The sequence below is a fragment of the Ornithorhynchus anatinus genome, chromosome 5 (genome assembly GCF_004115215.2).
Source record: "Ornithorhynchus anatinus isolate Pmale09 chromosome 5, mOrnAna1.pri.v4, whole genome shotgun sequence".
Taxonomy (NCBI): domain Eukaryota; kingdom Metazoa; phylum Chordata; class Mammalia; order Monotremata; family Ornithorhynchidae; genus Ornithorhynchus; species Ornithorhynchus anatinus.
In genome coordinates this window covers 1,051,714-1,077,024 of record NC_041732.1, presented here as the reverse complement: position 1 = coordinate 1,077,024, position 25,311 = coordinate 1,051,714, and the positions used below count along the sequence as shown (strand labels likewise).

The 25,311-nt window shown below is 58.8% G+C and overlaps 2 protein-coding genes across 4 annotated transcripts; both read right to left on the bottom strand.

Moving 5' to 3' along the window:
• Window positions 1-6,572: 6,572 nt before the first annotated feature.
• On the bottom strand, window positions 6,573-8,640 carry PGLYRP1 (peptidoglycan recognition protein 1). Its single transcript, XM_029064975.1, has 4 exons — window positions 8,589-8,640; window positions 8,253-8,457; window positions 8,034-8,155; window positions 6,573-6,751 (listed from the first exon to the last, which is right to left on the bottom strand). Exons 1-4 carry the CDS (start codon window positions 8,638-8,640, stop codon window positions 6,573-6,575), a joined length of 558 nt encoding a protein of 185 aa, XP_028920808.1.
• Window positions 8,641-12,249: 3,609 nt separating this feature from the next.
• Window positions 12,250-25,014, bottom strand: CCDC61 (coiled-coil domain containing 61). Of its 3 annotated transcripts, none has more exons than XM_029065260.2 (14): window positions 24,832-25,014; window positions 16,531-16,697; window positions 16,182-16,264; window positions 15,887-16,044; window positions 15,644-15,787; window positions 15,132-15,375; window positions 14,642-14,724; window positions 13,923-14,059; window positions 13,698-13,776; window positions 13,364-13,500; window positions 13,164-13,245; window positions 12,991-13,057; window positions 12,609-12,681; window positions 12,250-12,487 (listed from the first exon to the last, which is right to left on the bottom strand). In XM_029065260.2, exons 2-14 carry the CDS (start codon window positions 16,688-16,690, stop codon window positions 12,390-12,392), a joined length of 1,545 nt encoding a protein of 514 aa, XP_028921093.1. In that variant the 5' UTR covers window positions 16,691-16,697; window positions 24,832-25,014; the 3' UTR covers window positions 12,250-12,389. The 3 variants fall into 3 exon arrangements, with proteins under 3 accessions (XP_028921093.1, XP_028921092.1, XP_028921094.1); XM_029065259.2 differs by lacking the exon at window positions 24,832-25,014 and adding an exon at window positions 17,280-17,478; XM_029065261.1 differs by lacking the exons at window positions 16,531-16,697; window positions 24,832-25,014 and having other exon boundaries at window positions 15,887-16,039; window positions 16,182-16,263.
• Between the last annotated feature and the right edge of the window lie 297 nt (window positions 25,015-25,311).

The window sequence follows — 25,311 nt, the reverse complement described above, 5'->3', positions numbered from 1 at the left end:
CTGCCGTCCTGCTTCTGGCCTGGAATGCCCTCCCTCTTCATATCCGACAGACAGTTGATCTCCCTAACTTCAAAGCTTTATTGAAGTCACATCTCTTCCCAGAGGGCTTCCCCGATTAAGCCCTCATTTCCTTTTCTCTCACTCCCTTCTGCTTCACCCTGATTCCCTCCCCGCAGCATTTATGTACATATCTGTAATTTATTTATATTAATATCCGTCTACCCCCTTCACACTAACCCAGCCCCTGTTTTCTCCTACCTTCACACCAACCCCAGACCTCAGTTTCTCCTAAACACTGGCCTCTACACTCTCGAGGATCCAAAGCACCTGCACACAATTCAACCATCTCCTCAGGGTGGCCCCAGATTAAGTAACTATTGTTGGGGTTTACCTCACCTACAACTTTCTTGACCCCACCAGAATTAAGTAGTTATTGCTGTGAGATGACCTCACCTCCAATGCCTAAACTTCCTTGACCCCACCATGACCCCCCAATCCTGACCCTTCAGTCAGCCCATCCCAGTCCTCCCTTCCCACCACACCTCCCCCTCTTCCACCCGACCCTTCCCCACCCCTTGCACCATCCCCACCCTTCTCCCCTGCCCCATCCCTGTCATCTTGTCCCAGCATCACCCCTCATCCTCCTCCCCCTGCATCACCTCGTCAATTCAATCCCATCCCATCCCTCCCCACTCCTGGTGCCATCCCATCCACCAGAACTCCCCCACCCCACAATCTCAACCAAGTGCGGTCTGGGGAATCTTCACTCCATCATGGGGAACCTTCCCTCATCTTGGATCTGTTCCTGCCCCAGTCACTACTTCTCCTCACCTGACTTCCTGGCCCATGTTCTATCCACTAGGCCATGTTGCTTACCCTATCCCTCCTTGATTACTGAATCAGCCTCTTTGTTGCCCACCCTGCCTCCTTTCTCTACCCACTCCAGTCCATACTTCACTCGGCTGCCCAGATTCATTTTTCTACAGAAACGTTCAGACCATAGAGTTCAAGTCACTAAACTTCTCTGTGCCTCAGTTCCCTCATCTGCAAAATGGGGATTACGACTGTGAGTCCCACGTGGGACAACCTGATTTCCTTGTATTCCCCCCCTCCCCCTCCAGCACTTAGAACGGGGCTTGTCACATAATAAGAACTTAACAAATACCATCATTATTATTCTCTGTGCCTCAGTTTCCTCTTCTCCTTCCTCTTTAGACTGGGAATCCTATGGTTGACAGGGTCTATGTAAGATCTGATTATCTTCTATCTGTCTCAACATTTAGTACAGTACTTGGCACATAGCACGTGTTTATCAAATATCATTATTACTACAATTATTTTTGAGGAGGGCCCAGTGCTGAACCCTGTGGGACTCCACCAGGGAAAGCAGGCTGGGAGTGCCCCCAACCCGGCCCTGCTCCTACCCAGGTCCCAGAGAAGGACTCCAGCATCCCATCTCAGATAGGGCGGGCAGCCAATCAATCATATTTATTGAGCGCTTACTGTGTGCAGAGCACTGTACTAAGCACTCGGGAGAGTACAATAGAGCAATATAACAGACACATTCCCTGCCTACAATAAGAGGGAGGTGGATGCTCTTCCCCCAGCTGACAGGGAGAAGGTGACAAGGCAGACTGGCACATGGACCTGAGCAGCCACGGGGGGAAGAGGGGGTTGTTTTGGGGGGGAAAAATGAAATAAAATCATTTGATCGCGTGACTTGAGGGTGCGGCCTCCCCTCCCCCGCCTATGCCTCGCTGCCTCCCAGGGTGTGGTGACCCGTGCCCTGGGGCAGAATAGAAAATTGGAGTCTAGAGAGGAGGGGGAGAGGGGCAGGAAGGAAGGTGAGTCAGGGGTAGAAGAGCAAACTTGAGTCACGGGTTGCAGGCTCTGAGGGTGCTGAGGCTTTGAGTTTGCTTTTTCCCACGAGGATGGGGGAAAAAGACGGGGGGAAAAGGGATGGGAGGAGGGAGGTCTTCCCGGCCCAGGGTCAGAGGAACTAGGGGGAAGAGAGTGGACGCCCCCGGCCCCAGGGCCAGGTCCGTTCTGCACGGAGATGCACGCATCTCCCACGGTCAGACTCGCCGCTTGCCCTTGAATGTGCCCCTTGGGCCAATTCACGCGTAGTCCGGGAGCAGAGCGGATAAAGCCCCACACTTGGGAAGTCACCTTTGCAGTGCTGCGGAAGTCAGTCAGGCTCGGGCGAACCCCTGGGCTTTTCACTGAACACCACTGCCGGCAGAGGCGACATTTGTTGTGCTGGTGCAGGACGCTGTGCCGAACGCCCATCCTGCGCAGGACGGTGTGCGGGACTCTGTGCCGGGTAGCCACTTTGTGCGGGACACTGTGTCCATTCCAAGCGCTTAGTACAGTGCTCTGCACATAGTAAGAGCTCAATAAATACTATTGAATGAATGAATGCCAGGTGCCTACTATGTGCAGGACGCTGTGCCGGGTAACCACCGTGTGCAGGACGATGCACGGGGAACAACGCATAGGACGCTGGGCAGAGCGCTTTGACCCACGACATTTTCATTGGCAGCGTTTCTACCACGCCGCCTGATTTCGGATTTACAGCACTCTTAGTACAGTGCCTGGCACATAGTAAACGCTTAACAAATACCAGTTATTACGGTTAGTACAGTGTTCTGCACACAGTAAGCGCTCAATAAATACGATCGAATGAATGAATGTTACGATTATTGTTTCCTGAGGGTCCGGACCTTCGCCTTGCATCAGAGAAGCGGCGTGGCTCAGTGGAAAGAGCCAAGGTTTAGGAGTCAGAGGTCATGGGTTCTAATCCCGGCTCCGCCACCTGTCAGCTGTGTCACTCTGGGCAAGCCACTTCACTTCTCGGTGCCTCAGTGACCTCGTCTGTAAAATAGGGATGAAGACTGTGAGCCTCACGTGGGACAACCTGATTACTCTGTATCTCCCCCAGCGCTTAGAACAGTGCTCGGCCCACAGTAAGCGCTTAACAAATAGCAACATTAATATTATTATTGTCAACGCCCCACCGCCCGGCTCCCCCCAAAGCTGCCCCCTCGAACCAACGTCCGAGACACACAGACACCCCCTCCCACCCGCCCTGCTCCCACACACGACACACACCACTTCCCACCCTACCCCCGCTCTTCTTTTCTCCCGATCCATGACCTCAGCCCGTGCTTTTGGGGGCCTCTGAGCTCAGCCCCTGGGCCGGAGCCAGTTTCAGCAACAGTTCGCAGCTCCGTCTCCCGGTCCCGGTCCCGGTCCCGTCCCCCGGGCGGGGCGGAGAAGGTAGACCTTCCCAAGGTGGCCGAGGACCATCTTCATCACCCTATTTATTTTGTTTAATGAGCTGTACATCACGCTGATTCTATCTGCCATTGTTTTTATGAGATGTTCTTCCCCTTGACTCTATTTATTGCCATTGTTCTTGTCTGCCTGTCTCCCCCGATTAAGCCCGTCAAAGGGCAGGGACCGCCTCTATCTGTTGCCGATTTGTCCATTCCAAGCGCTTAGTACAGTGCTCTGCACATAGTAAGCGCTCGATAAATACTAATGAATGAATGTATGAGGCTCTCCCTTCTGGCCGTCCAGAGAACGCGCTTCTCGCCGTCCCGCCAATTCCACCGCGGCCGTCGCGACTCAGACCCTCAGACCCTCCCCCCGCCCCCCAACACATACACACACACACACACACCCCGCCCCAAGACCGAGCGTGTCCCTGCAGGAGGCGCGGAGAGTGGAGCTGACATCACCAGCCGCCCCCGATAAATAGGACTCCGCGGTCCCGGGCCTCCATCTCCGCCGCCTCGACGTCAACGGCCGGGGTGCAGCTCAGCTCCATGGCCGCCGCCGGCTTCTTCCTGGGTAGGGCGACCCCCGGTCCCGCCCCGTCCCCGGCCCCCCGCCCCACCACCGGGCGCTCCCTCCCGGCCGCCCCTCGGCTCCTGCCCCCCAGTTGGGCCCCCGACGCCGGGCCCGACGGCAGGACGGCCGTCCCCGCGGCAATTGCGCTGCCGCCCGCTAGGCGGCGCCGCCCGGGGCCCTCTCGCGCCCGGGACCCCAGCGGGATCCGAACCCAGGGCCGGGCCGGCCCCGACCCCAGACCCAGCCTCCTCCGGAGGCCCGGGACACCCCTTTCTACAGCCCCCGGACCCCTGTCAACTCCGGGCTGTCCCGTCGCCCCTCGCCTACTCCCGAGCGCCCAGCCTCCCCTTCCCTTCATCCCGAGGGACCAGACGTCCCTCGGTCCCTCCGTGTGCGCCCCCGCCGGGCTGAGCCTCCCCTGTCCCCTCCGCCAGCCCTCGGCCTGGGGACCATCCTGAGCTCGCTGGGGGCGCCGATGACCGGCCCGGAGGACGGCCCAGGTAAGGACGAGGAGAGGGGCCGGGGCCGGGGCCGGGGCCGGGGGCCGGGGCCGGGGGCGGAGGCGGGGCGGGGCGGGGAGCGGGCGGCGGGGCCGGCGGAGGGCCCGGGCGTCCGGACCCCCGAGCGGCCCCCCGTGACTCTCCCCAGCGCCCCCCACGCCCCCCGTGTGGCTGTGCCAGCCGTGGAAGCGCTGCGGGGCGGAGGCCTACGACCCGCGGGGCTCCCAGTGCTGCGGGGGCCGGGTGCGGCCGCTGGGCGGGCTGTGCTGCGGCACCGACACCTACCGGGCCCAGCTCGACTGGTGCTGCGTCCCCGCCGCGGGGGCCGGGCCCCTCCACGTGGCCCGCAAGACCGGACCCCACGCCCGACGCCGGGACTGCGCCCGCCCGCGCCCGGACCCGGACCCGCCGGCCCACAGGTACGGGCCCCCCCGCCATCCCCGCCCCCCGCCCCCGCCCCCACCTGCTTTCTCTGCGTCCAGGTGAGGCCGCCGGCGCGGGAACGGCGAGGGCCGGGACCCCACCCGGTCCGTCGCCCGTCACGTACGGGATGCGGGGAGGCCGACGGCCGGGGTCGGGCCGGACGCCGACACCCTCCGACGCTGGACACGCACATCGAGGCGGGGGGCGGGTTCCCGGCCCCGGGGGAAGCGAACCCGTCAATAAACTCCGTGCGGTCCTCACCCCGCCCGCCCGCTCCACCTGCTGCTTCTGCCGCCGCCGTCCCCGGGGTGCGGGGAGAGGGCGGCGCGGGGCGGGGCGGGGCAGTCCTCACACTCGGGCCCGCAGCCCCGGGGGTCCCTGCCCCTGGAGCCCCGCACCGATCTTCGCACCTCCGCCCCGCCCGCACCGGCCCTCAGCTGGTTATGCGGGCAGCGGGTCAGGGAGCTCCGGTCGGTCTCCATCTCCCGGCTCGTTCCCGGAAAGCCCCGAGGGGACGCCGACTCTCCGGCCAAGCCAAGACTCCCCGTGCAGCCCCCTCCCTGTGCTAGACCCTCCTTCCCAGCCGGGCCTCTCCAGCAGTGTTCCGTCCCGGGCGTAAGGCTGGTGGCGCAAAAAGTAGAGCAGGCACCCGTGGGGCTGAGGCGTTTTTAAAATAGTATTTGTTAAGCGCTTACCATGTGCCAGGTATTGTACTAAACGCTGAGCTAGATACAACCAGGTTGCACACAGTCCCTGTCCCACGTGGGGTTCACACTCTTAATCCCCATTTTACAGATGAGGTAACTGGGGTCCAGAGAAGTGAAGTGACTTTCCCAAGGTCACACCACAGATAAGCGGTGGAGCTGGAATTAGAACCCAGGTTCTTCCGACTCTCAGGCCCGTGCTCCACTAGGTCAAGCGGCCTGGGTGAAGCGAGCAGGGAAGTGGGAAGGATCCGGTCAAAGAGGGGCGACGGGACGAGACCCGGGCAACTTAGAAGCATTGGAGGAGTGTGACTCCCGGAGAAGCAGCTAGTGGAAAGACCTCGGGAGTCCGAGGTCGTGGGTTCTAATCCCGGCTCCACCACTTATCAGCTGTGTGACTTTGGGCAAGTCATTTAACGTCTCTGTGCCTCGGATAGCACATCTGTGAACTGGGGATTAAGACCGCGAGCCCCACGTTGGATAACCTGATCACCCTGTATCTACCCCAGTGCTCGGCAAACAGTAAGAGTTTAACAAATACCATCATCATCATCATCGGTTGGGAGGCGGCCGACTCCAGGAGAGCAGGACTGGGGAGGAGCCAGAGAACTCACCCCAACCTGCAAACACGAAAGCCCCCTCCCCAACCCATACTCCGAGCACCGCCCTCTGCCCTGCCTGGCCCGACCCGACCCCCGGCCCGGCCCCCCGCCCCCCGCTCCGAGCCGCGGCCCCGATCCACCGGCGCGGCCCGGCCCGGAGCCCGGAGTCCGAGCGAGACACGGCTCGGTGGGGAGGGGGCAGAGGGAGGCTCCGGCGGGGTGAAGACCACAAGCCCCTCCTCAGAGCCCCAGCCTCTCCGCCCTGGGCTCCCACTGCGAATTCGGCGTCCGCGGGGATACCCAACTTTCCCTCTCCAGACTGGGGCCCCGCCGGGGAATTGAGCGCAGGGCCCGGCGCTGGACAGGCGCTAAGAGATCTCCGGACCGCCCCCTTCCAAGCCACACTCCGACCACGACAGCGGTTTCCAGAGTTTTATTGGGGAGGTGGGGGCCGGGGTTCGGGATGCGGGGTGCGGGATCAGGGTTGCTTAGGCCCGGAAATGGGGCCAGCGGCGGAGGAGGTCGTACAGAGACTGGCCGGGACAGGAGGTGGACATGAAGTTGCGGTGCCCTTTGAGAGCGTAGTTGTTCCGGAGGGCGCCCCGTCTCACGGCGCAGGAGAGGAGGCTCCGCAAGGCGGCCTGGGCCTTGGCGTTCGGGACCCGGGCTGCGGGAGACGTGGCGGGGAAGCTGGGCGGGACCACCAAGGCCCAGCATGCCGGGGGAGCGGGGGCCGGGCCGCCCTGCGCCCCCCACCCCGCCGCGCCCCGGGGAAGGGAAGAAATGGGAAGTGGGGGTGGGGCCTGGTTGGGATGGAGCAGGATCTTGGGAAGTGGCTGGGGCGGGGGGAGATAGGGGCCTCAGCCCGAACACCGGGGGATGGCAGGGACGGGGGATGGCAGGGACGGGGGATGGGGCCCTCAGGGCGGACAAATTGTCCCCTCTTACCTCACCTCACTCCTTCTACAACCCAGCCCGCACACTTCGCTCCCCTAGTGCTAACCTTCTCACTGGGTCAGCCTCCATCTCGCCTGGCTCGCCGCCGACCCCTAGCCCGCCTCCCGCCTCTGGCCTGGAACGCCCTCCCTCCTCAAATCCTCTTCAGATTCCTCTCCCTCACTTCAAAGTCTTATTGAAAGCCCATCTCCTCCAAGAGACCTTCCCAGACTAAGCCCCACTTTACCTCATCTCCCTCTCCCTTCTAGGTCGCCCCGATTCGCTCCCATTGCTCTTTCCCCGCTCCCAGCCCCACAGCACTTATGGACATAGCTGTCATTTTATTTGTTGGTATTGATGTCTGTCTCCCCCACTCTAGACTGTAAGCTCGTTGTGAGCAGGAAAAGTGACACTGCTGTACTATACTCTCCCAAGTGCTTAGTTAAGTGCTCTACACACGGTAAGCTCTTAAAAAAGACGACTGACTGAATGAATGAAAGGATGGACAGAGAGGTGAGAAAGGATGGTGCAGAAGCGTGGGGGATGGCTGGGACGGGGCCCTGTGCCCGAACGCTGGGGAATGGACAGGGCGGGGAGCTGGACTGGGGCTGGACACCGAGGGATGGATGGAGCTGGACACTGGGTGGGGATAATAATAATAATAATTAGGGCATTTGTTAAGCACTTAAAATGTGCCGAGCGCTCTTCTAAGCCCTGGGACAAGGTAATCGGCTGGTCTCAAGTGGGACTCACAGTCTTAATCCCCATTTTCCAGATGAGGTAACTGAGACTCAGGGAAGTGAAGTGGCTTGGCCGAGGTCACACAGCGGACACGTGACGGAGTCGCGATTAGAACCCACGTTCTCTGCCTCCCAAGCCCGTGCTCTTTCCACTAAGCCACGCTGCTTTTCAGATGGATCGGGAGGGGAACTGGGCTGGGGCCGGACCCTGGGGTGGACGGGAGGTTTGGCCGGGGCTTGGACCGCGTTGGAGGCGGAGAGGGCGTCACTCACAGCCGAAGGATCCCAGGAAGGCGATGCCGAGGGATCGCCAGTTCCCCTTGGATCCCGCGTGGGCTCCCATGGTCTTCCAACCGCGGCCCTCGTACACCCGCCCGTCCTCGCCGATCAGGAAGCTGCGGACCGGGGCGAGCGCGGCGTCAGGACGAACCCGAGGCCCGGGCCCGCCGCCCCGGGAATCGCGCCCCCCGTCCCGGGAAACGCGCCCCTCACTTGTAGCCGATGTCACACCACTTCCTTTGGGGGCCCTGGTGGAAGTCCTGGATGGCCTTCACCACGCGCTGGCAGCTGGTGGAGGAGGAACAGGCCGTCCCCTCCGTGTGGTGGATGATGGCCGTGTCCACCGGTGTCCCCAACAGCTTCTGGCAACGGGGTTTGGCCGCCCGCCACTGGGCGCGGGAGACGATTTCGGGACACCCTGGGCGAAGGGGCAGGTCTCACTCCCCTGGAGCTCCAGGCCCCCGCCCCTTCCCCATCCTTTCCCCCCTTCTCCCCCTTGCCCGCCCCCCGACCTCGTGCCCCGCAGGTCCCTCCGGTCCCCGGCCTCACCGAGGCTCCCGATGCAGAGCGTCCCGAGCAGGGCTGCCCAGCGCAACAGCATCTCGGCGACCCCGGCTCTGTCCCAACGTCTGTCCGGAGAGAGGGGCGAGCGGAGCGAGCAGCCGCCAGTCCTCTCGGCGAGCTGACGGGCCTGCGGACTGACGAGCGGGAGAGCCCGGAGCCCGGCCCTATATGCGGGCCGAAAGGCGGGAGGGGCGAGGGGGAGCTTAAGGAGCGGCAGGTGCGGGGCGGGAGGAGGTCGGGGCCTCAGGTCTGCGCTTCAAAGCCGGGATGGGGGACGGGGTGAGGGGGAGGGGGCGTCGGGGGCCGGGGCCAGGGCTTCACCGGTTCGGCGAGGCCTGCGGCGCAGAGGGGGGTGGGTGGGTTGGGGTCAACTCTGGGTTAGGGGTGGGGAGGGGGCTGGTTCCCCCTGGTGCCCCCTGACCAGGAGCGAGGATGGGGAAGGGGCTGGGATGGGCAGATGTCGATGGGGCTGGGGGTGGGAGGGTGGGGATTAGGCTATGAGCCCGTTATTGGGCAGGGATAGTCTCTATCTGCTGCCGAATTGTACCCTCCAAGCGCTTAGTGCAGTGCTCTGCACACAATAATGTTGGTATTTGTTAAGCGCTTACTATGTGCCGAGTACTGTTCTAAGCGCTGGGGTAGATAGAGGGTAATCAGGTTGTCCCACGTGAGGCTCACAGTTAATCCCCATTTTACAGATGAGGTAACTGAGGCCCAGAGAAGTGAAGTGACTTGCCCACGGTCACACAGCTGACAAGTGGCAGAGCTGGGATTCGAACTCATGACCTCTGACTCCCAAGCCCGGCCTCTTTCCACTGAGCCACGCTCACATAGAAAGCGCTCAATAAATACTATTGAATGAATGAACGACTAGGTTGGATTCATTCATTCATTAGAGAAGCAGCGTGACTTAGGGGACAGAGCCTGGACTTGGAAGTCCGAGGTCATGGGTTCTAATGTCGACTCCGCCCCTTGTCAGCTAGTCGCTTTCTCTTCTCTGTGTCTCAGTTTCCTCATCTGGGAAATGGGGATGAAGACGGTGAGCCCCACGTGGGACAACCTGATCACCTTGTATCTACCCCAGCGCTTAGAACAGTGCTTGGCACATAGTAAGCGCTTAAACAAATACCATCATCATCATTCATTCATTCGATCTTATTTATTAAGCGCTTACTGTGTGAAGAGCACCCTACTAAGCGCTTGGGAGAGCGCAATACAACAATAAACAGTGACATTCCCTGCCCTCAGTGAGCTCGCAGTCCAGAAACATCATGGCCTACTGGAACTTGCTATCTTGTTTCTACCCCAGCCCTTAGAGCAATTATTATTATTATTATGGGGGGAGAGACAGACGTCAATACAAATGAATAAAATAGATTTATATATAAGTGGTGTGAGGCTGGGAGGGGCGGAAAGAGCAAAGGGAGCAAGTCAGGGCGGCGCAGAAGGGAGAGGGAGATGAGTGGGAGATGGCTGAGTGGAGGAGGGGCTTGGGGAGTGGGGACGGGGCTGGGGGGCGGGTGGGGGAGGGTCTGAGGTGGGGAGGGGGTGAGGGGACGGGGGGATTGGGGGGAAGCTTTGCTCAAAGACGCTCTCGGGATTTTGGAAGAGTGAAGTTGGTGTCCCGGGACAGGCCGGAGACTGGGATGCCTGGTGGGACCCCCCGGTCCCCCTAGCCGGGGCACGGACCGGAGGATTCGTCGTTTCCCACTGGGCCGCGTGGGTGCAGTTCGGCTTCACCGAGGACAACGGGGGGCGGCTCGTAACCCACGGGCTCTCGGGGTGGGAGGGGTGGGACGCGAACGGAGAAGCGGCGTCTGTCCCTAAGGGGTTGGGGGAAGGCTCCGGGGGGTGGTCGGTATCAGCGGAGGCCAAGGGGTCAATCGAGAAAGAGAAGCAGCGTGGCTGCGTGGACGGAACACGGGCCTAGGAGACCTGTGTTCTCATCCCCGTTCCGCCGCTTGTCGGCTGTGAAATTTTGGAATTTCTCTGTGGCTCAGTTATCTCCTCTGCAAAATGGGCATTAGGACTGTGAGCCCTATGTGGAACATGGACAGTGTCCAACCTGGTTAGCTGCTCCAACCCCAACACTTGATACAGTGCCAGTCGCATAGTAAGCGCTTAACAAATACCCGTCCCCCACAAAAAAAAATAGCTTCCTGGAGAAGGAGGGGAGGGAAAGGAGGAACGATTTGGCTAAGAGAAGGAAGGGCCCACGTGCGGGCGGGTCGCGGAGGCAGAGAGACGAGGCCCCTTTGTTCCCTCCAAGATAAGGGAAAAGGAAGGCCAGAAGGCAGGTAGGAACCTGGGAGTCTGAACCACCGCCACTTTGGTAAAAGCGCCGACTACCTGGGTCCTGCCCCGCCCCGCTGCTATCTGCAGCAGCAGGGACAAAGGGGAGATTCGAGGCGGGACAGCAAGAAAGCTGGTTAGATTGGGGACTATAGGCTCCCTCCTCTCCCTGGCATCCCTCAGCCCCGGGGAATCCCCGTCGGAACCTCCCCGGGTTAGGGACTTACGCTAAGCGCTCAGTCCCTGTGACTTCCCACCCTACATACGGCGCCAACAAGCCGGAGGGAACCTATACCAGAGCTCCTTCCAACAGTGATATTGAGCGCTCACTGTGGACAATGTACTGAATTTAACGCTTGGCAGAATACAGGATAAGAATCGGTAGACACATTCCCTACCCTCAACGAGCTTATATTCTAGAGGGGGAGACAGACTAACATATATATAAATTTATTTGTATTTATAATAAATTTTATGTTAACATAGAGTAGCGTGGCCCAGCCGATAGAGTAGGGGGCTGGGAATCAGAAGGACCTGGGGTCTAATCCCAGATCCATTTGTCCGATGTGTGACAAATCACTTAGCTTCTCTGTGCCTCAGTTCCCTCTTTGTGAAACGGGGATTGAGACCTGGAGCCCTTCGTGGGGCAGGAACTGTGTCCAATCCGATGATCTTGTAATGATAAGGATGGTTTTTGTTAAGCGCTTACTATGTGCCGAGCACTGTACTAAGCACTGGGGTCAATACCAGCAACTTGGGTTGGACGCAGTCCCTGTCCCATGTGGGGCTCACAGTCTCAATCCCCATTTTACAGATGAAGTAACTGAGGCACATGAGAAGTGAAATGACCTGCCCAAGGTCACACAGCAGATAAGTGGCAGAGACAGGATCAGAACCCATGACTTTCTTACTCCCAGGCCCTTGATCTATCCAATAAGCCATGCTGCTGCCTTCCCCCAGTGCTCAGTACATTTTGTGGCACAGAGAACGTGTAACAGATACGATTACTGCGTGATGGGTTATGTAGGTAAGCGCTGTGGGCCTGAGGGAGGGGTGAATAAAGGGTACTAATCCACGTGCAAGGGTGATGCAGAAGGGAGTGGGAGAACAGGAAATGAGGACTTGGTCAAGGAAGGCGTCCTGGAGGAAATGTACTTTTTCGACCCCTGGTCCTGAAAGCTGCAGTGGGTGGCAAGGAGGAACGGCCCAGCGGGGGCCGGGGTGGGCCAGTCAAGCGGTCGCGGCTCGCCCCTCCCCCTTAGCAGCCAGAGCACGGCAGCAGCCCCACTGGCTCCGTCCCACCCTTCACCCCACTCTGCTCGGCTCAGCGCGTCGCTGCAAGAGGTTTCTTGCATTAGTGAACGAACGGTTTTATTTACAAATGCCCACAGGCAGGCAGAAAGACGGACACAAACACACACACAACCCCCTGACGGACACCGGCCCCGGCCCCCGGCCGTCTCCCGGGCCTCTCTGCGGCCGCCGGGCTCCGGGTCACGTCCTCGTGTCCAGCCGGGTCATGTACTCCTGCAGCGCCTGCAGCCGCGCGTCGATGTCGGACAGCTGGGCCGCCGGCTCCGACAGCTCATTCTCTGGTGGGGAGACGGGACGGTCCCGGTGGCCTCAGCCTCGGGCAGTGCGGGCTGGGGGCGCGGACCGAGGTGGGATCGGATCTGGTAGGGGCACTGGGGTCTCCCCGCCCGGCCCCCTCACCTTTGCCAGGACCTCCGGGGCTGGGGGTGCTGCTGACCAGGCGTTTTTGGCGGCTGCCAGTAGGAGGGGGCACCTGGGAGAAGAGGAGTCGGGGTCCCCGCTGCTCTTTGCCAGCGCCACCGGCTCCGAACCAGCCCCTCCCTGCCTTAAAAGCCTCTGTTCCTGGCCCGCTGTCCCCCACCACACCACCCAGAATATGAACCACAGAAGAAGGGAGGAAGGCAACCCCTGCACGAGGTTGTTCCAGGATGAGGTCCACGGGGCGCTGGGGGGGAGGGGGGTCATTCCACTAGGGCTGTTCCGAGACGAGGGTGAGGAGGGAGCGCGGTCGCCATGCCCAGGGCTGTTCCAGGACAAGGCGAGTAGGGGCAAGGGGCCTCACCCCGACAGGGCTGTTCCAGGTTGAGGCCCGCAAGGGCGGTCTGCTCTTCCTCAGGCACCGGCGGCCACTGTGAGCGGGGAGGAAAGAGGGGCGGGCTGGGGTGGTGGGCCAGCACGGGGGGCTCCCTGCCCTGGGGGGGGCATCGAGCTGGTCCGCAGCCACGGGTACCTCACCTGCGGGGCAGCAGGGGCTCGGAAAAATCCTCCAACTCACTGCCGGAGCTGAAGGACGAACGCTGACTCCGGAAACTCTCCACTGCGGGCACGGGGGAGAGGGGTGACGGCCGGGAGGGTGAGGGCAGGACGGGGACGCACGCCACCCGCAGCCCGGCCCGCCACTCCCAACCCATCCATCGCCTGCCCCTTGCCCACACCTGAGGAGCTGCGGGTCCGGCTCTTCCCTGTGGCACCTGCCCGGGCCAGCGCGGTGCCGGAGGCCCGGGAAGGGGGGCGGCCCCTGGCCCGGCCCCCGGAGGGAGGGTCCCCTGAGCCGAGACGCAGTTTACGCTGGCTGAGGGGAAACAGGAGCGGAGCGTCAGCTGGGGGTCGGGGAGCAAGAGTCAGCCCGTTTCTCCCCCAACCCCCAGCCCGTTTCTCCCCCAACCCCAAGGAGGGAACACCACAGGCTGGTGGGGGGGGGGGGGGACAGGGAGGGCCCCTTGGGTTGGGAGCCAGGGGTGGGGAAGGCAGGGGCTGGGGGTCCCTCACTTGTTGCGGGCGACCTCCTTCTGCTTCTGCTGCCGGGCCTGCACAAAGGCGGTGGGGTCGAAGCGGGGGGCTCGGCCACCTACGGATCGGGAGCGGGAGGGGTCTCAGATGAATCCCGTGCAAGATCCTACCCCGTTCCTCCGGGGCCGCTACCCTGGGTGCCCAGGGGGAGGGGGTGGGAGGAGTCTGTACTCCAGAGATCACCCCTCCTGCGGGTCTACAAACCTGTGGGGGAGGGGGACGGGCGGCCCCGGCTGCGGGGACGGCTCTCGCGGGAGGATGAGCGGTCGGCCCGGCTCCAAGAAGACGGTCGCTCCGTGCGGGGTGGGGGGGACGGGCTCGGTCTCCCGGGGATCCTCCTCCTGAGACACAGCACGGTGGGGGGTCGGGCAGGAGGAGCCCAAATGGAGAATTGGGCAGGGAGGGGGAGAAGGACGCTACAACCCTGCCCAGACTTCACTCCTCTACCCCCAATCTACTCACAGGGCCTCAGTCTCCTCTCTCTCCCCGCCCGGGCCCTTCCCCTTCATATCCGACAAGGCCGCCGCCCTCTCCATCTTCAAAGCCCTTTTAAGATTCCATCTCCAAGGAGCTTTTCCTGACTGGCCCTTCATTTCCCCACTTTCTTTTCCCTCCCTCCCCCATGACCTGGGCACTGGAATCTATAGCCTCTAAGCACTTATGGTACGCACCCCAGCCCCAGCCCCCCAGCCCTTATCTCCGTATCCTTACACTCTGCCGCTTCCCCTATTGGTAATTTTATTGTAGCGTCCGTCCCCTCTAAAAACCGTAAGCTCCTTCAGGACAGAAATAGTGCTTACTTCCTCTATCGTACTCTCCCAGGTGCTTAGCACAGGATTCTCTGCATGGAATAAGCGCTCAGAAACCCCGACCGACAGATCGATTGCCCGGGAGAGGAGATGGGTCCGGGACGCCAAGCTCACCCTTGCTTGTACAAGGCCAGCTCGCTGGACACCGTCTTGAGCCGAATGCGCAGGTTTCTCTCCGAGGCCTTGACCTCCTCCAGCTGGACAGGGGGTCGGACAACGTGGGCTGAGCGCTGCCCCCAGGGCTCTCCCCTTTCCGCCCATTTTTAAGCATTTACTCTGTACCAGGCAACGTACAAGGCACTGGGTGGATACAAGCTACTCGGGACGCACACGATCCACGTCCCACGTGGGGCTTGCAGTCTTAATCCCCATTTTACAGAGGAGAGAACTGAGGATAAGAGGACTGAAGTGACTCACTCAAGATCCCACGGAGGACAAGTGACTCCCAGGCCGGTGCTCTATCCACTAGGCCACCCCGTGTCCCCATCCTGTCCATTTCTGGGCCTCAGCCTCCACGGCCACCCTCGGGCCCCACCCACCGGGGTCCGCCTCCCGGTCCCCGCCCCCCCCCCCCCGGCCGCCGGTGGTTCCCGCCGGGCCCCACCTCCCGGGCCAGCTGCCTGCACTCCTGTCCGCGGCGCCCGGCCGCACGCTGGTGCTGGCTCCGCTCGCGCAGCAGCTCCTCCTCCAGGCTGCGCACCAGCTGCCTCAACGCCGCCACCTCCCGCGGGGTCCCCCGCCCGCCCCGCACCTCCTCCAGCCGGGCCTCTGCCACCCGGGCCTCCGCCGCCTGGGCCCGGCTCAGCGCCGACTCCAGCTCCCGCTTCTCCGCCGCCGCCTGGGACAGCCTGGCCCAGAGAGGAGGAGAGCGGCAGGGGCTGGGGGCCGGGGGAGGGGGGTTTGGGCACGTGCAAGGGGGAGGACAGGCGGTGGTAGAGACACCTGGGAGGGGACGACCCACCTGGGCCAGGCCCACCCGCTTCCCTCCGACCCCTGGGCCCAGCCGCCCCCGCCCGACCCGGCGGCACCACCCGCCGGAGCCCGGACCGGACACGGGCGGGCCGTCCACCTCCACCCTGAGCCTCCCTGGGTCCCGCGGGCTCCCGCCTCACTGACTGCTCCCGCAGCCGCCGGATCTCCCCGTCGCGGCCGGTCCCCGCCTTGAACTGGGCCAGCTCCTCCCTGAGCGCCCGGATGACTCCCTGCAGGGCCGCGGGGTCCGGCTTGCCCAGGTAGGGCAGGGGCAGTGGGTAGTGGATCCTGGAGGCCGGAGGAACGGGTGACGCCGTCGCTCGGGGCTCCGGCAGACCCAGGCCCCGTTCCCCCTAAGCCCGACCCCCAGGCCCTCTTCCCAGTCACCTGTCGAACTCCACCGAGTAGACGAGGATGAGGTAGCGCTTGGAGCTGAGCAGGGCGGAGCGGGGGGCCGGGGGGCCGGGTCGCGCCCCCACCTTTCGCATCCTCAGGGCTTCCAGGTCAGCGTAGGTCAGCAGGTCCAGGGTGACTGACTCGCTGCTCTGGGGGCAGGGGAGGGCCATGCCAGAGACACACCCGGGGCCCGCAAACCCACGCTTGTCCTCGTCCCCCACCCGGGAAGCTCGCAGGAGGCCGGCTAGCCCCTCCCCCCTCCCAATTCCCCCTCCACGCCCCCTACCTGGGTGAGGGCCGACTCCAGCATACTGCAGAAAATGCCAAACTGCTTGAAATTGCCCGTCTTGTGCGTCAGATCCTCGATGACTGGTTGGTGAGGGGTGGGTGGGGAGAAGAGGACCCGCAGAGAGAAGGGGAAGCGGAGGGAGGGTGAAGCCACGGTGGCCACACTCCCAAGCTGACTGTCGTTGTGGGCAGGGAGTGTGTCTGTTTACCCTTGTATTGTACTCCCCCAACCGCCTACTACGGTGCTCTGCACGAGCGCTCAGTAAATACAATTGACAGACTGACGCCTCCGGGAAGCCCGCTGGGACTAGATCCAGCCCCGAGCCCCCGCTCCGACCCCGACTCACACGCCGTGTCGAACTCCCCCCGCCACTGGTCGGTGGTCATCTTGTCCTCCACCTCCAGCTCCAGGACGCGGCCTCCGCCGCCACCGCTCACCGCCAGGCGCACGACGTGTTCCACTCCGCGGAAAGTGTAGTCCACCTGCAGCCCCGCCGGCTGGTCCATGGCAGCTCTGTGGGCAGGGGTAGGGGTGGGCAGGGCTAAGGATGGGCAAGGGTAGGGGTGGGTAAGGGTGGGCAGGGGCAAGGGTGGGCAGGGGTAAGGGTGGGCAGGGGCAAGGGTGGGCAGGGGTAAGGGTGGGCAGGGGTAAGGGTGGGCAGGGGCAAGGGTGGGCAGGGTAAGAGTGGGCAGGGGCAAGAGTGGGCAGGGGCAAGGGTGGGCAGGGGTAGGGATGGGCAGGCTCCTGGGTCACCCCAACCTCCACAATGACCCCCCTAGCCCCCTGCCCCTCTAGACTAAATGTTCGTTGTGGGCAGAGAACGTGTCTGCTCTAGTGTACTTTTTCCCAAGCGTTTGACACAGTGCTCTGCACACAGTAAGCGCTCAATAAATACAACCGACTGACGGGGCACCACTCCGCCTCCCGCTCGGGGCCAGGAAGTCCCTGCTGCTGTCTAGCCTCAGTCCCTCCTGTTGCAGCATCCCTGGGCAACAGGGATGGCTTGGAGTGGGGGGGGGGGGGGAAGGTGATGGGGGCGGGAGGGGGACGGGCTCTCCCTTTGTTCCCGGCAGGGAGACACCCTCCCACACACACCGTCCCGGAGGCCGCCCGGTGGGGACGGGATACGGTCCCAAGCGCTCAGTACAGTGCCCTGCCCACGGTCAGCGCTCAATAAATAGGACTGGAACGAATGAGGCCGAGGGAGGTCGGGGGTCACGGGGTGGCAGGCTGACCCCTCTCCCCACCGTCAACCGCCGGCCGCCGAGCCCCGCCTCCCGCGCGTCCTCTCGACGGGGATTGGCCCGCTCCGCCGCTGCTCTCTAAACCCCGCCCCCTTGGCTTCCCTATTGGACGCTCGCGGGGGTCCCCCTCGGGACCTCCCGACGCTCATTGGGTGGCTCAGGTGCCAATCAAAGCGGGAGCGGCCGTAGGGCGAGGAGACGGGGCGTCGCGACGGGAACCCGGAAGAGCCCCGTGTCACGCCCTTCCCACGTGATCCATGACGTCATCCCCCGAAGGGCGGGGGGGAGGCGTGTTGATTACTAAGATTATTATTGCTTATTATGTTGATTAGGACCACTATTTGTTATCGATCAGTGATCGGCCTGGCTGGCCGTCTCCCCGGGGTTTCTGAGCTGAAGCAGCATGGCCTAGCGAATAGAGCACAGGCCTGGGAGCCAGAAGGACCTGAGTTCTAGTCCTCTCACTACCTCTTGTCTGCTTTGTGACCTTGGGCATGTCACTTTACTTCTCTGGGCCTCATTTCACACATCTGTAAAATGGGGTTAAGACTGTGAACCCCATGTGGGGCAGGGACTGTGTCCAACCCCATTATCCTCTCTCTACAACGGTGGCTGGCACATAGTGACTGCTTAACAGATACCATTATAATTATTATTCGAACTCAATCCCAGCCCCCACAGGCAAACCCCCTTGCAGAATCAATCAGTCAATTAATGGTATTTATTTAGCGAGTACTGTATGGCGAGCACTGTGCTAGGCTCTTGGTAGAGTAGAATACAACAGAATTGGTACGCGTGATCCCTGTCCAATCAATCAGCGGTGTTTATTGAGCACTTACTGTGTGCGGAGCACTGTACAGAGCATTTGGGAAAGTACCAGACAACGGAGTTCCCTGCCCACAAGGGGCTTATGGCCTAGAGGGAGAGACAGATATTCAAATAAATTAGGGATATTTATCAAAGTGTTGAGGGGTTGAGAATAGGGTGAATATCAAATGCTTAAATGGTATAGATCCAAGCGCATGGGCGACACAGAAGTGAGAGGGAATAGGGGAAATGAGGGCTCAGTCGGGGAAAGCGGCTGGGAGATGTGATTTTAATAAAGCTTTGAAGGTGGAGAAGGTGGCTGTTGTCGGATATGAAAGGGGAGGGAGTTCCAGGCCAATGGGAGAAGGTGGGAAAGGGGTCAGTGACAAGATAAACCAGGTAGACAACCTACAGTGAGTAAGTTGGTAGTTGAGCGAAGCATGCAGGCTGAGTTACGGCAGGAAATCAGCGAGGTGAGGTACGAAGGGGACAGCTGAATAAGTGCAGTAAAGCCAATGATGGTAAGGAGTTTCTATTTGATGCAGAGGTGGATGGGCAACTCCTGGAGGGTTTTGAGGAGCGAGAAGATGTGAACTGAACTTTATTTAGAAAAATAAAGCTGGAGTGGGGAGAGACGGGAGGAGGGAATGTCTGCGAGCACACTGATGCACACTGTAAGTGCTTAACAAAGACCATATAAAGGTGGGATGTGATAAGTGCTTAGACCAGTGCAGTAGTAGTTTGCCTGGAGAGGAAAGGGTGTATTTTAGCGGTTCCCACAAGGAGCTTACAGACTAGAGGGCGAAACAGACATTAATATAAATTACAGATAAGGGAAATGGCAGAATATAAGGATTTGTAAGTTCTGTGGAACCTGCAGGGTGCAGATCCAAGTGTATGGATGACACAGAAGGGAGGGCAAACAGCGGAATGAGAGCTTGGTCAGGGAAGGCTTCTTGAGGGAGATGTGATCTTAGTAAGCCTCTAAAAATGGGGAGAGCCGTGGTCTATTGGCTATGGAGGGGGAGGGAGTTCCAGGCCAGAAGGAGGACACGAGCAAAAGGTTGGTGGTGAGACAGATGAGACTGAGGTACGGTGAGTAGGTAGGTGTTAGAAGAGTGAAGTGTGTGGGCTGGGTCACAGAAGAGTTCAGTGAGGTGAGGTACGAAGAGGCAAACTGATTGAGTGCCTTAAAGCCGATGGTAAGGCGTTTCTGTTTGATGCGGAGTTGGCAAGGCAACCACTGGTGGGTTTTGAGCAGCTGGGAGAAGTGGACCTAACGTTTTGTAGAAAATGATCTGAGCAGCGGAGTGAACTACGGATGGGAGCGGGGAGAGACAGAAAGCAGGGAAGTCAGTGAATCCATCGATGGAATTTATTGAGCACTTACTATGTGCAGAGCACTTACAAGCACTTGGGAGAGATACACAGAATCGGTAGACACATTCCCTGCGCACGACAAGCTTAAAGTCTAGAAGGGAAGACAGACAATATAAATTCGTAATTGATTATAATAATTTATAGATATGTAATAAATTCTGTGGGACTGAGGGTCTGGACTGAAAGCTCATTGTGGGCAGGAAATGTGTCTGTTTATTGTTCTATTATACTTGCTCAAGCGCTTAGTACAGTGGTCTGCACACAGTAGGCGCTCAATGAATACGATTGACTCACTGACCAGATGTCTAAACGTCACAGATCCACTTCCATAGGTAACACAGAAGGGAGAGGGAGTGGGGGAAAAAAGGGCTTATCGGGGAAGGCCTCTTGGAGGAGTTGCGACTTTAATAAGGGTTTGAAGGTGAGGAGAGGGGTGGTCCGGTATATAAGGAGAAGCAGTGTGGCCTAGTGGGCCTGGAAGTCAGAGAAACTGGGTTCTAATCCCGCCTCCACCATGTACCTACTGTGTGACCTCGGGCAAGTCACTTCACTTCTCTGTGCCTCACTTCCCTCATCTGCAGAATGGGGATTCAATACCTCTTCTCCCTCCTACTTAGACTGTAAGCCCCAGGTGGGACCTAATTAACTTGTATCTACCACAGTGTTTCGTACAGTGCTTGATGCATAGGAAGTGCTTAATAAATACCACAATTATTATTAATATTGTAATTATTATATGGAGGAGGAAATTAGCGAGTAGGCTGATGCAGTAGATGAAGCAGGATCTGATAACTGTCTGTATTAACGTGGTAGTAGTTTGGATGGAGGGAAAGGGCATATTCTAAAGATGTTGTGAAGGTAGAACTGACAAGATTGGTGACAGACGGAGTAAGCAATTTGAACGAGAGAGATATTATGAGGATGATATCGAGGTTATGAGCTTGTGAGAAAGGGAAGATGGTGGGGACATTAGAAATCAATGAGAGAGAAGGTCACCGAGGGGAGATGAGATCTGCAAAGGGCTTTGAAGATGGGGAGAGCAATCCTCTGCTGGATGTGAAGGAGGAGGGAGTTCTAGGCAGGAGGGAGTGGGTGAGCATAAGTCAGCCACAGGATAGATGAGGATGAGGCACAGTGAGTAGGTTGACTTGAGAGGAGCAAAGTGTGCTAGCTGGGTTGCAGTGGGAGAGGAACGAGGATAGGTAGTGGGGAGAGAGAGCTGAATGAGTAAAGCTGGTAGTGAGAAGTTTCCGCTTGTGGCGGAGAGGAATAAGCAACCACAGGAGGGTTTAGAGGTGTACAGAATGACATTTTCGAAAAGTGATCGGGGCCTGGGAGTGAGATCTGGGCTGTTGAGTGCTTAATACAGTGCTCTGCAAACAGTAAGCGCTCAAGAAATATGGCCGATCAATCGATTGATTGATTCCTCCTTTTCCCTCCCCGAGTCCTCCGAGGCCCCTGAGGGTTATGGTTCTCCTTGACGTCTTCATTCATTCATTCAGTCGTATTTGACATTTTGCCCAGTTTGCGGGGGGCGGGGGCCCAGACACACTACCCCTCTCTAGCCCCACCTCCCCCTCAAGCAGGGTGAGCTGGATGGGGGCCAGGGGAGAAGAAGTGGCAGGCAGAGGGGAAGGAGAGACCCAGAGGATCGTAGTGAGACAGAGATGCAGAGATGGGCCAACGGGGACAGAGAAAGGCAGACGGACAGAGAAGGAAGGGCTGTGATCGGGTAGGACCAGGCAGCGGGCAGGACCACCCCCTCTTCCCTTCCCTCTCCCTTCCCTCTCCTCACTTCTCTTCCATGCAAAATCATCTAGACCCCGGCCCTGCCCCCGACCGGCCAGCCAGTGCCAACTCTGAACTGACAGGTTGAGGTGGGGTGGAGGATTCCCCCATCCCCAATCCCATCCCTCATGGCCCTCCCAATCCCCCATCCCAGGGTTTCTTTATTACAGTGTGGCCTAGTGATCGAGCACAGGCCTGGGAGTCTTTTTTTCTGTACTACCGAAGCAGCACATCCTAGTGGATAGAGCGTGGGCCTGGGAGTCAGAAGGACCTGAGTTCTAATCCCCGCTCAGCCACACACCTGCTTTGTGACCTTGGGTGCGTCACTTAACTTCTCTGGGCCTCAGCACCCCCATCTGTAAAATGGGGATTAAGAGTGTGAGCCCCTTGTAGGACAGGGACTGTGTTCAACCTGATTAACTTGTTTCTACCTCAGTGCTTGGCACAGAATATGTGCTTAACAAGCACCATAACTATTATTAATATAGTCTGGGAGTCTTTATTTCTGTATGACAGAAGCAGCATAACCTAGTAGCACAGAAGCAGCATAGCCTAATGGATAAAGCCTGGGCTGGGAGTCTTTATTTCTTTAGAACAGAAGCAGAGTTGTCTAGTGGTTAGATCATAGGTCTGAAAGTCTTTATTTCTGTAGTATAGAGGCAGCCAGGCCTAGTGGATAGAGCATGAGTCTGGGAGTCTTCATTTCTTTATCACAGAAGCAGCTTGGCCTAGAGGATAGAACACTGGCCTGGGAGTCAGAAGGACCTGGGTTCTAATTCCGCCTTTGCCACTTGTCTGCTTTGTGATTTAGGGCAAGTCACTTTACATCTCTGGGCCTCAGTTGTCTCATCTGTAAACTGGGGGTTAAAATTGTGAGCTCCATGTGGGACAGGTTCTGTGCCCAACCCAATTTGTTTGTAGCCACCTCAGGGCTTAGAACAGCACCTGACACGTAGCAAGCACTTGAACAAAATACCACAATTATTCTTATTATTAGCTGCTTGTCACCTATGCAGGCATCTAGAAGGTCCAGGAGGGGGACGGAGAGGGGAAGGCGATGAGCGGGATGCCGGCCCTCAGAGAGAGCTGCCCCACCTCTCCCTTAGTGTCCCACAGCGCTGCCCACCCTCTGCATCACACAGCTGTGCTTGCAGTTTATAGAGGTCAATTTCCAGGGGACTGAGGTAGGGAGATGGGGGGTGGGGTCAGCTCTGAGCCCCCTGCAACGCTCCCACCCCCTCCTGCCTCCCGTTACCCCCCTCAGTGCCTGCCACAGAGTAAGTTCTTAACAAATACCATAGCATTCATTCCATCATATTTATTGAGCACTTACTGTGTGCAGAGCACTCTACTAAGTGTTTGGGAGAGAATAATAAGGTCGAGTATAATGAGAGTAAAACGAGGTTGTAGACTGTGAGCCCCACATAGGACAGGGATTGTTTCCAACCCAATTTGCTTATATCCACTCCAGAGCTTAGTACAGTGCCTGGCGCATAGTAAGTGATGACCAAATACCACAATTATTATAATCATTATTTGTGGTTGGTTCTCCAAGCTGTAAATTTTCTTACGACTTTGACCACTAGTTCTGCGGGATGGGACAGAATGGCAGAATGGAGCGAGGCAGAGACGTCCTCCCCTACCTTTCCCTACCTTCCCCCTTCGTCCCCCTTCCCCAGAGCAGAAGGGCCAGAGGCGGAGATCTGGGAAGAGTCTCTCCTCTCTGGACCCAGTGAGTCCTGCCCTGACCTCTTGAAACCATCCCCCTGACCTGAGCAGAGCCTCCTCGTGGCATTGCAGGGCTGCCAGGGGGTTTGCGGGAAGGGGAAGGACTTTAGGAAAGGGGGGAGGAGAGCCTCCAGGGGCTCCCCTGGGGGCTTTCCAGATGGTTCACCCCAGAGACGGTTTTTCCCTTCCCTTCCCCACCCCGTGAGCTTCAACTATCACCTCTATTCGGTTCCCTTCTCCACCCCCTGAGCTTCAACTATCACCTTTATTTGGGTGCTACCCAAATCTACATCTCCAGCCCTGATTTCTTTCCCTCTCTGCAGACTCTCATTTCCTCCTGCCTTCAAGACTTCTCTACTTGGATGTCTGCCCGTCACCTCAAGCTTAACATGTGCAAAATAGATCTCACTATCTTCCCTCCCAAACCCTGTCCTCCCCGTGACTTTCCATCACTGTAGACAGCACCACCACCATCGTTTCTGTCTCACAGGCCTTTAACCTTGGAGTCATCCTTGACTCCTCTCATTCAACCCACGTATTCAGTCCATCACTAAATCCTGTCAGTTCAACCTTCACAACATCACTAAAATCCACCCTTCCCTCTCCATCCAGACTGCTGGATGGATTAATACAATCACTTATCCACTCCTGCTTCGATTACTGCATCAGCCTCCTTGCTGACCTCCCAGCCTCCAGTCTCTCCCCACTTCAGTCTGTACTTCACTCTGCTGCCGGGATCATTTTTCTACAAAAAAGTTCAGGACATGTTTCCCCACTCCTCATGAAACGCCAGTGGTTGCCCATCTATTTCTGCCTCAAACAAAAACTCGCCTCCATTGGCTTTAAATCACTCAATCATCTTGGCTCTTCATACCTCGCCTCGCTATTCTCCTACTACAACCCAGCTCACATACTTCGCTTCTGTAATTCTAACCTTCTCACTGTACCTCAATCCCATCTATCTCAGCGCTGACCCCTCACCCGTGTCCCTCTCTCTGGCCTGAAACACCTTCCCTCCTCAAATCTGAGAGACAATTGCTATCCCCAGCTTCCAAACCTTATTGAAAACACATCTTCTCCATGAGGCCTTCCCTAGGCCCCCCTTTCCTCTTCCTCCACTCCTTTCTGCACCACTTTGACTCGCTCCCTTTAATCACCGCCCAGCCCAGCCCCACAGCATTTATGTATATATCGTAATTTATTTACGTTAATGTCTGTCTTCCCCTCTAGACTGTAAGCACCCTGTGGGCAGGGAATGGGACTGTTATTGTTGTATTGTACTTTCCCAAGTGCTTAGTACAATGCTCTGCACACAGTAAGCACTCCATAAATACAATTGAATGAATGAATGACTAAATGAACACGGAGCAACTGAGGCCTGGAGCTGAAGAGGAACGGAGTAGGGGGTAGGGGGAGGGGGAGACTCACCGTCATTCTCCTTCCTCAAGTTCGTGTTCTGCTGGAGACAGAGATGGGGAGCGGCCCCGGCACCCCCCGACCGCCCTGTCCCCCACCAGCCGGGCACTCCATCCCTAGGATACCAGCTTCCCTCTGACTCCCAATCCAGCCCCCCTCTCAAACCCACCAGCCCTGCCCTCTGTCCCCAGGACCCCAGCCTCCTCTCTGACCCCCAAACCAGTCCCGCTCTTACGCCCATCACCCACTTTAACCTTGTGACCCAGCCCCCCAGTCCTCCTCACCAGCCTCTTTAGGTCGACCTTGGCTCTCTGCAGACACTTCAATCTTCTCCATCCATGGGTGCCGGAAGCCTGGAGCAGAGGGGCTGGGAGTTGGTAGGCTTGGTCCGAGGATACATCATTACCAATCTGGGCTGAGCCCCTGAGCCTGGGCACAGGAGGGCCAATGGGGAGAACTGGGGGAATGGGAGGGGGGAGGAGGAGGAGGGAGATGATCTGCCTCTGCATCAAAAAGAAACTCCTTACCATTATCCGCTTTAAAGCACTCCATCAGCTCACCCACTCTTACCTTACCACACTGATTTCCAACTACAACTCATCCCACACGTTTCACTCCTCTAATGCCAACCTACTCATGGTACCTTGATCTCGTCTATCTCACCGTCGACCTCTTGTCTGGATCCTCTCTCCCCCTTCATATATATCTATATCTAGAGAGATAGATAGACAGGTAATAGATCACTGCACTCCCCGCCTTCAAAG

Bases quoted from the DNA above. Each gene is read 5' to 3' on its own strand.
- PGLYRP1 (XM_029064975.1), bottom strand. From the start codon at position 8,640: ATGCTGTTGCGCTGGGCAGCCCTGCTCGGGACGCTCTGCATCGGGAGC. The intron at 8,458-8,588 runs GTGAGGCCGGGG...CCCTTCGCCCAG, and splicing joins GCTCTGCATCGGGAGCCTCG to GGTGTCCCGAAATCGTCTCC. The intron at 8,156-8,252 runs GTGAGGGGCGCG...CCCGGTCCGCAG, and splicing joins TGGTGTGACATCGGCTACAA to CTTCCTGATCGGCGAGGACG.
- CCDC61 (XM_029065260.2), bottom strand. From the start codon at position 16,690: ATGGACCAGCCGGCGGGGCTGCAGGTGGACTACACTTTCCGCGGAGTG. The intron at 15,376-15,643 runs GTCAGTGAGGCG...TCTCTGGGCCAG, and splicing joins ATCCGGCGGCTGCGGGAGCA to GCTGTCCCAGGCGGCGGCGG. The intron at 14,725-15,131 runs GTGGGGCCCGGC...CCCCCTGTCCAG, and splicing joins GCAGGCAGCTGGCCCGGGAG to CTGGAGGAGGTCAAGGCCTC.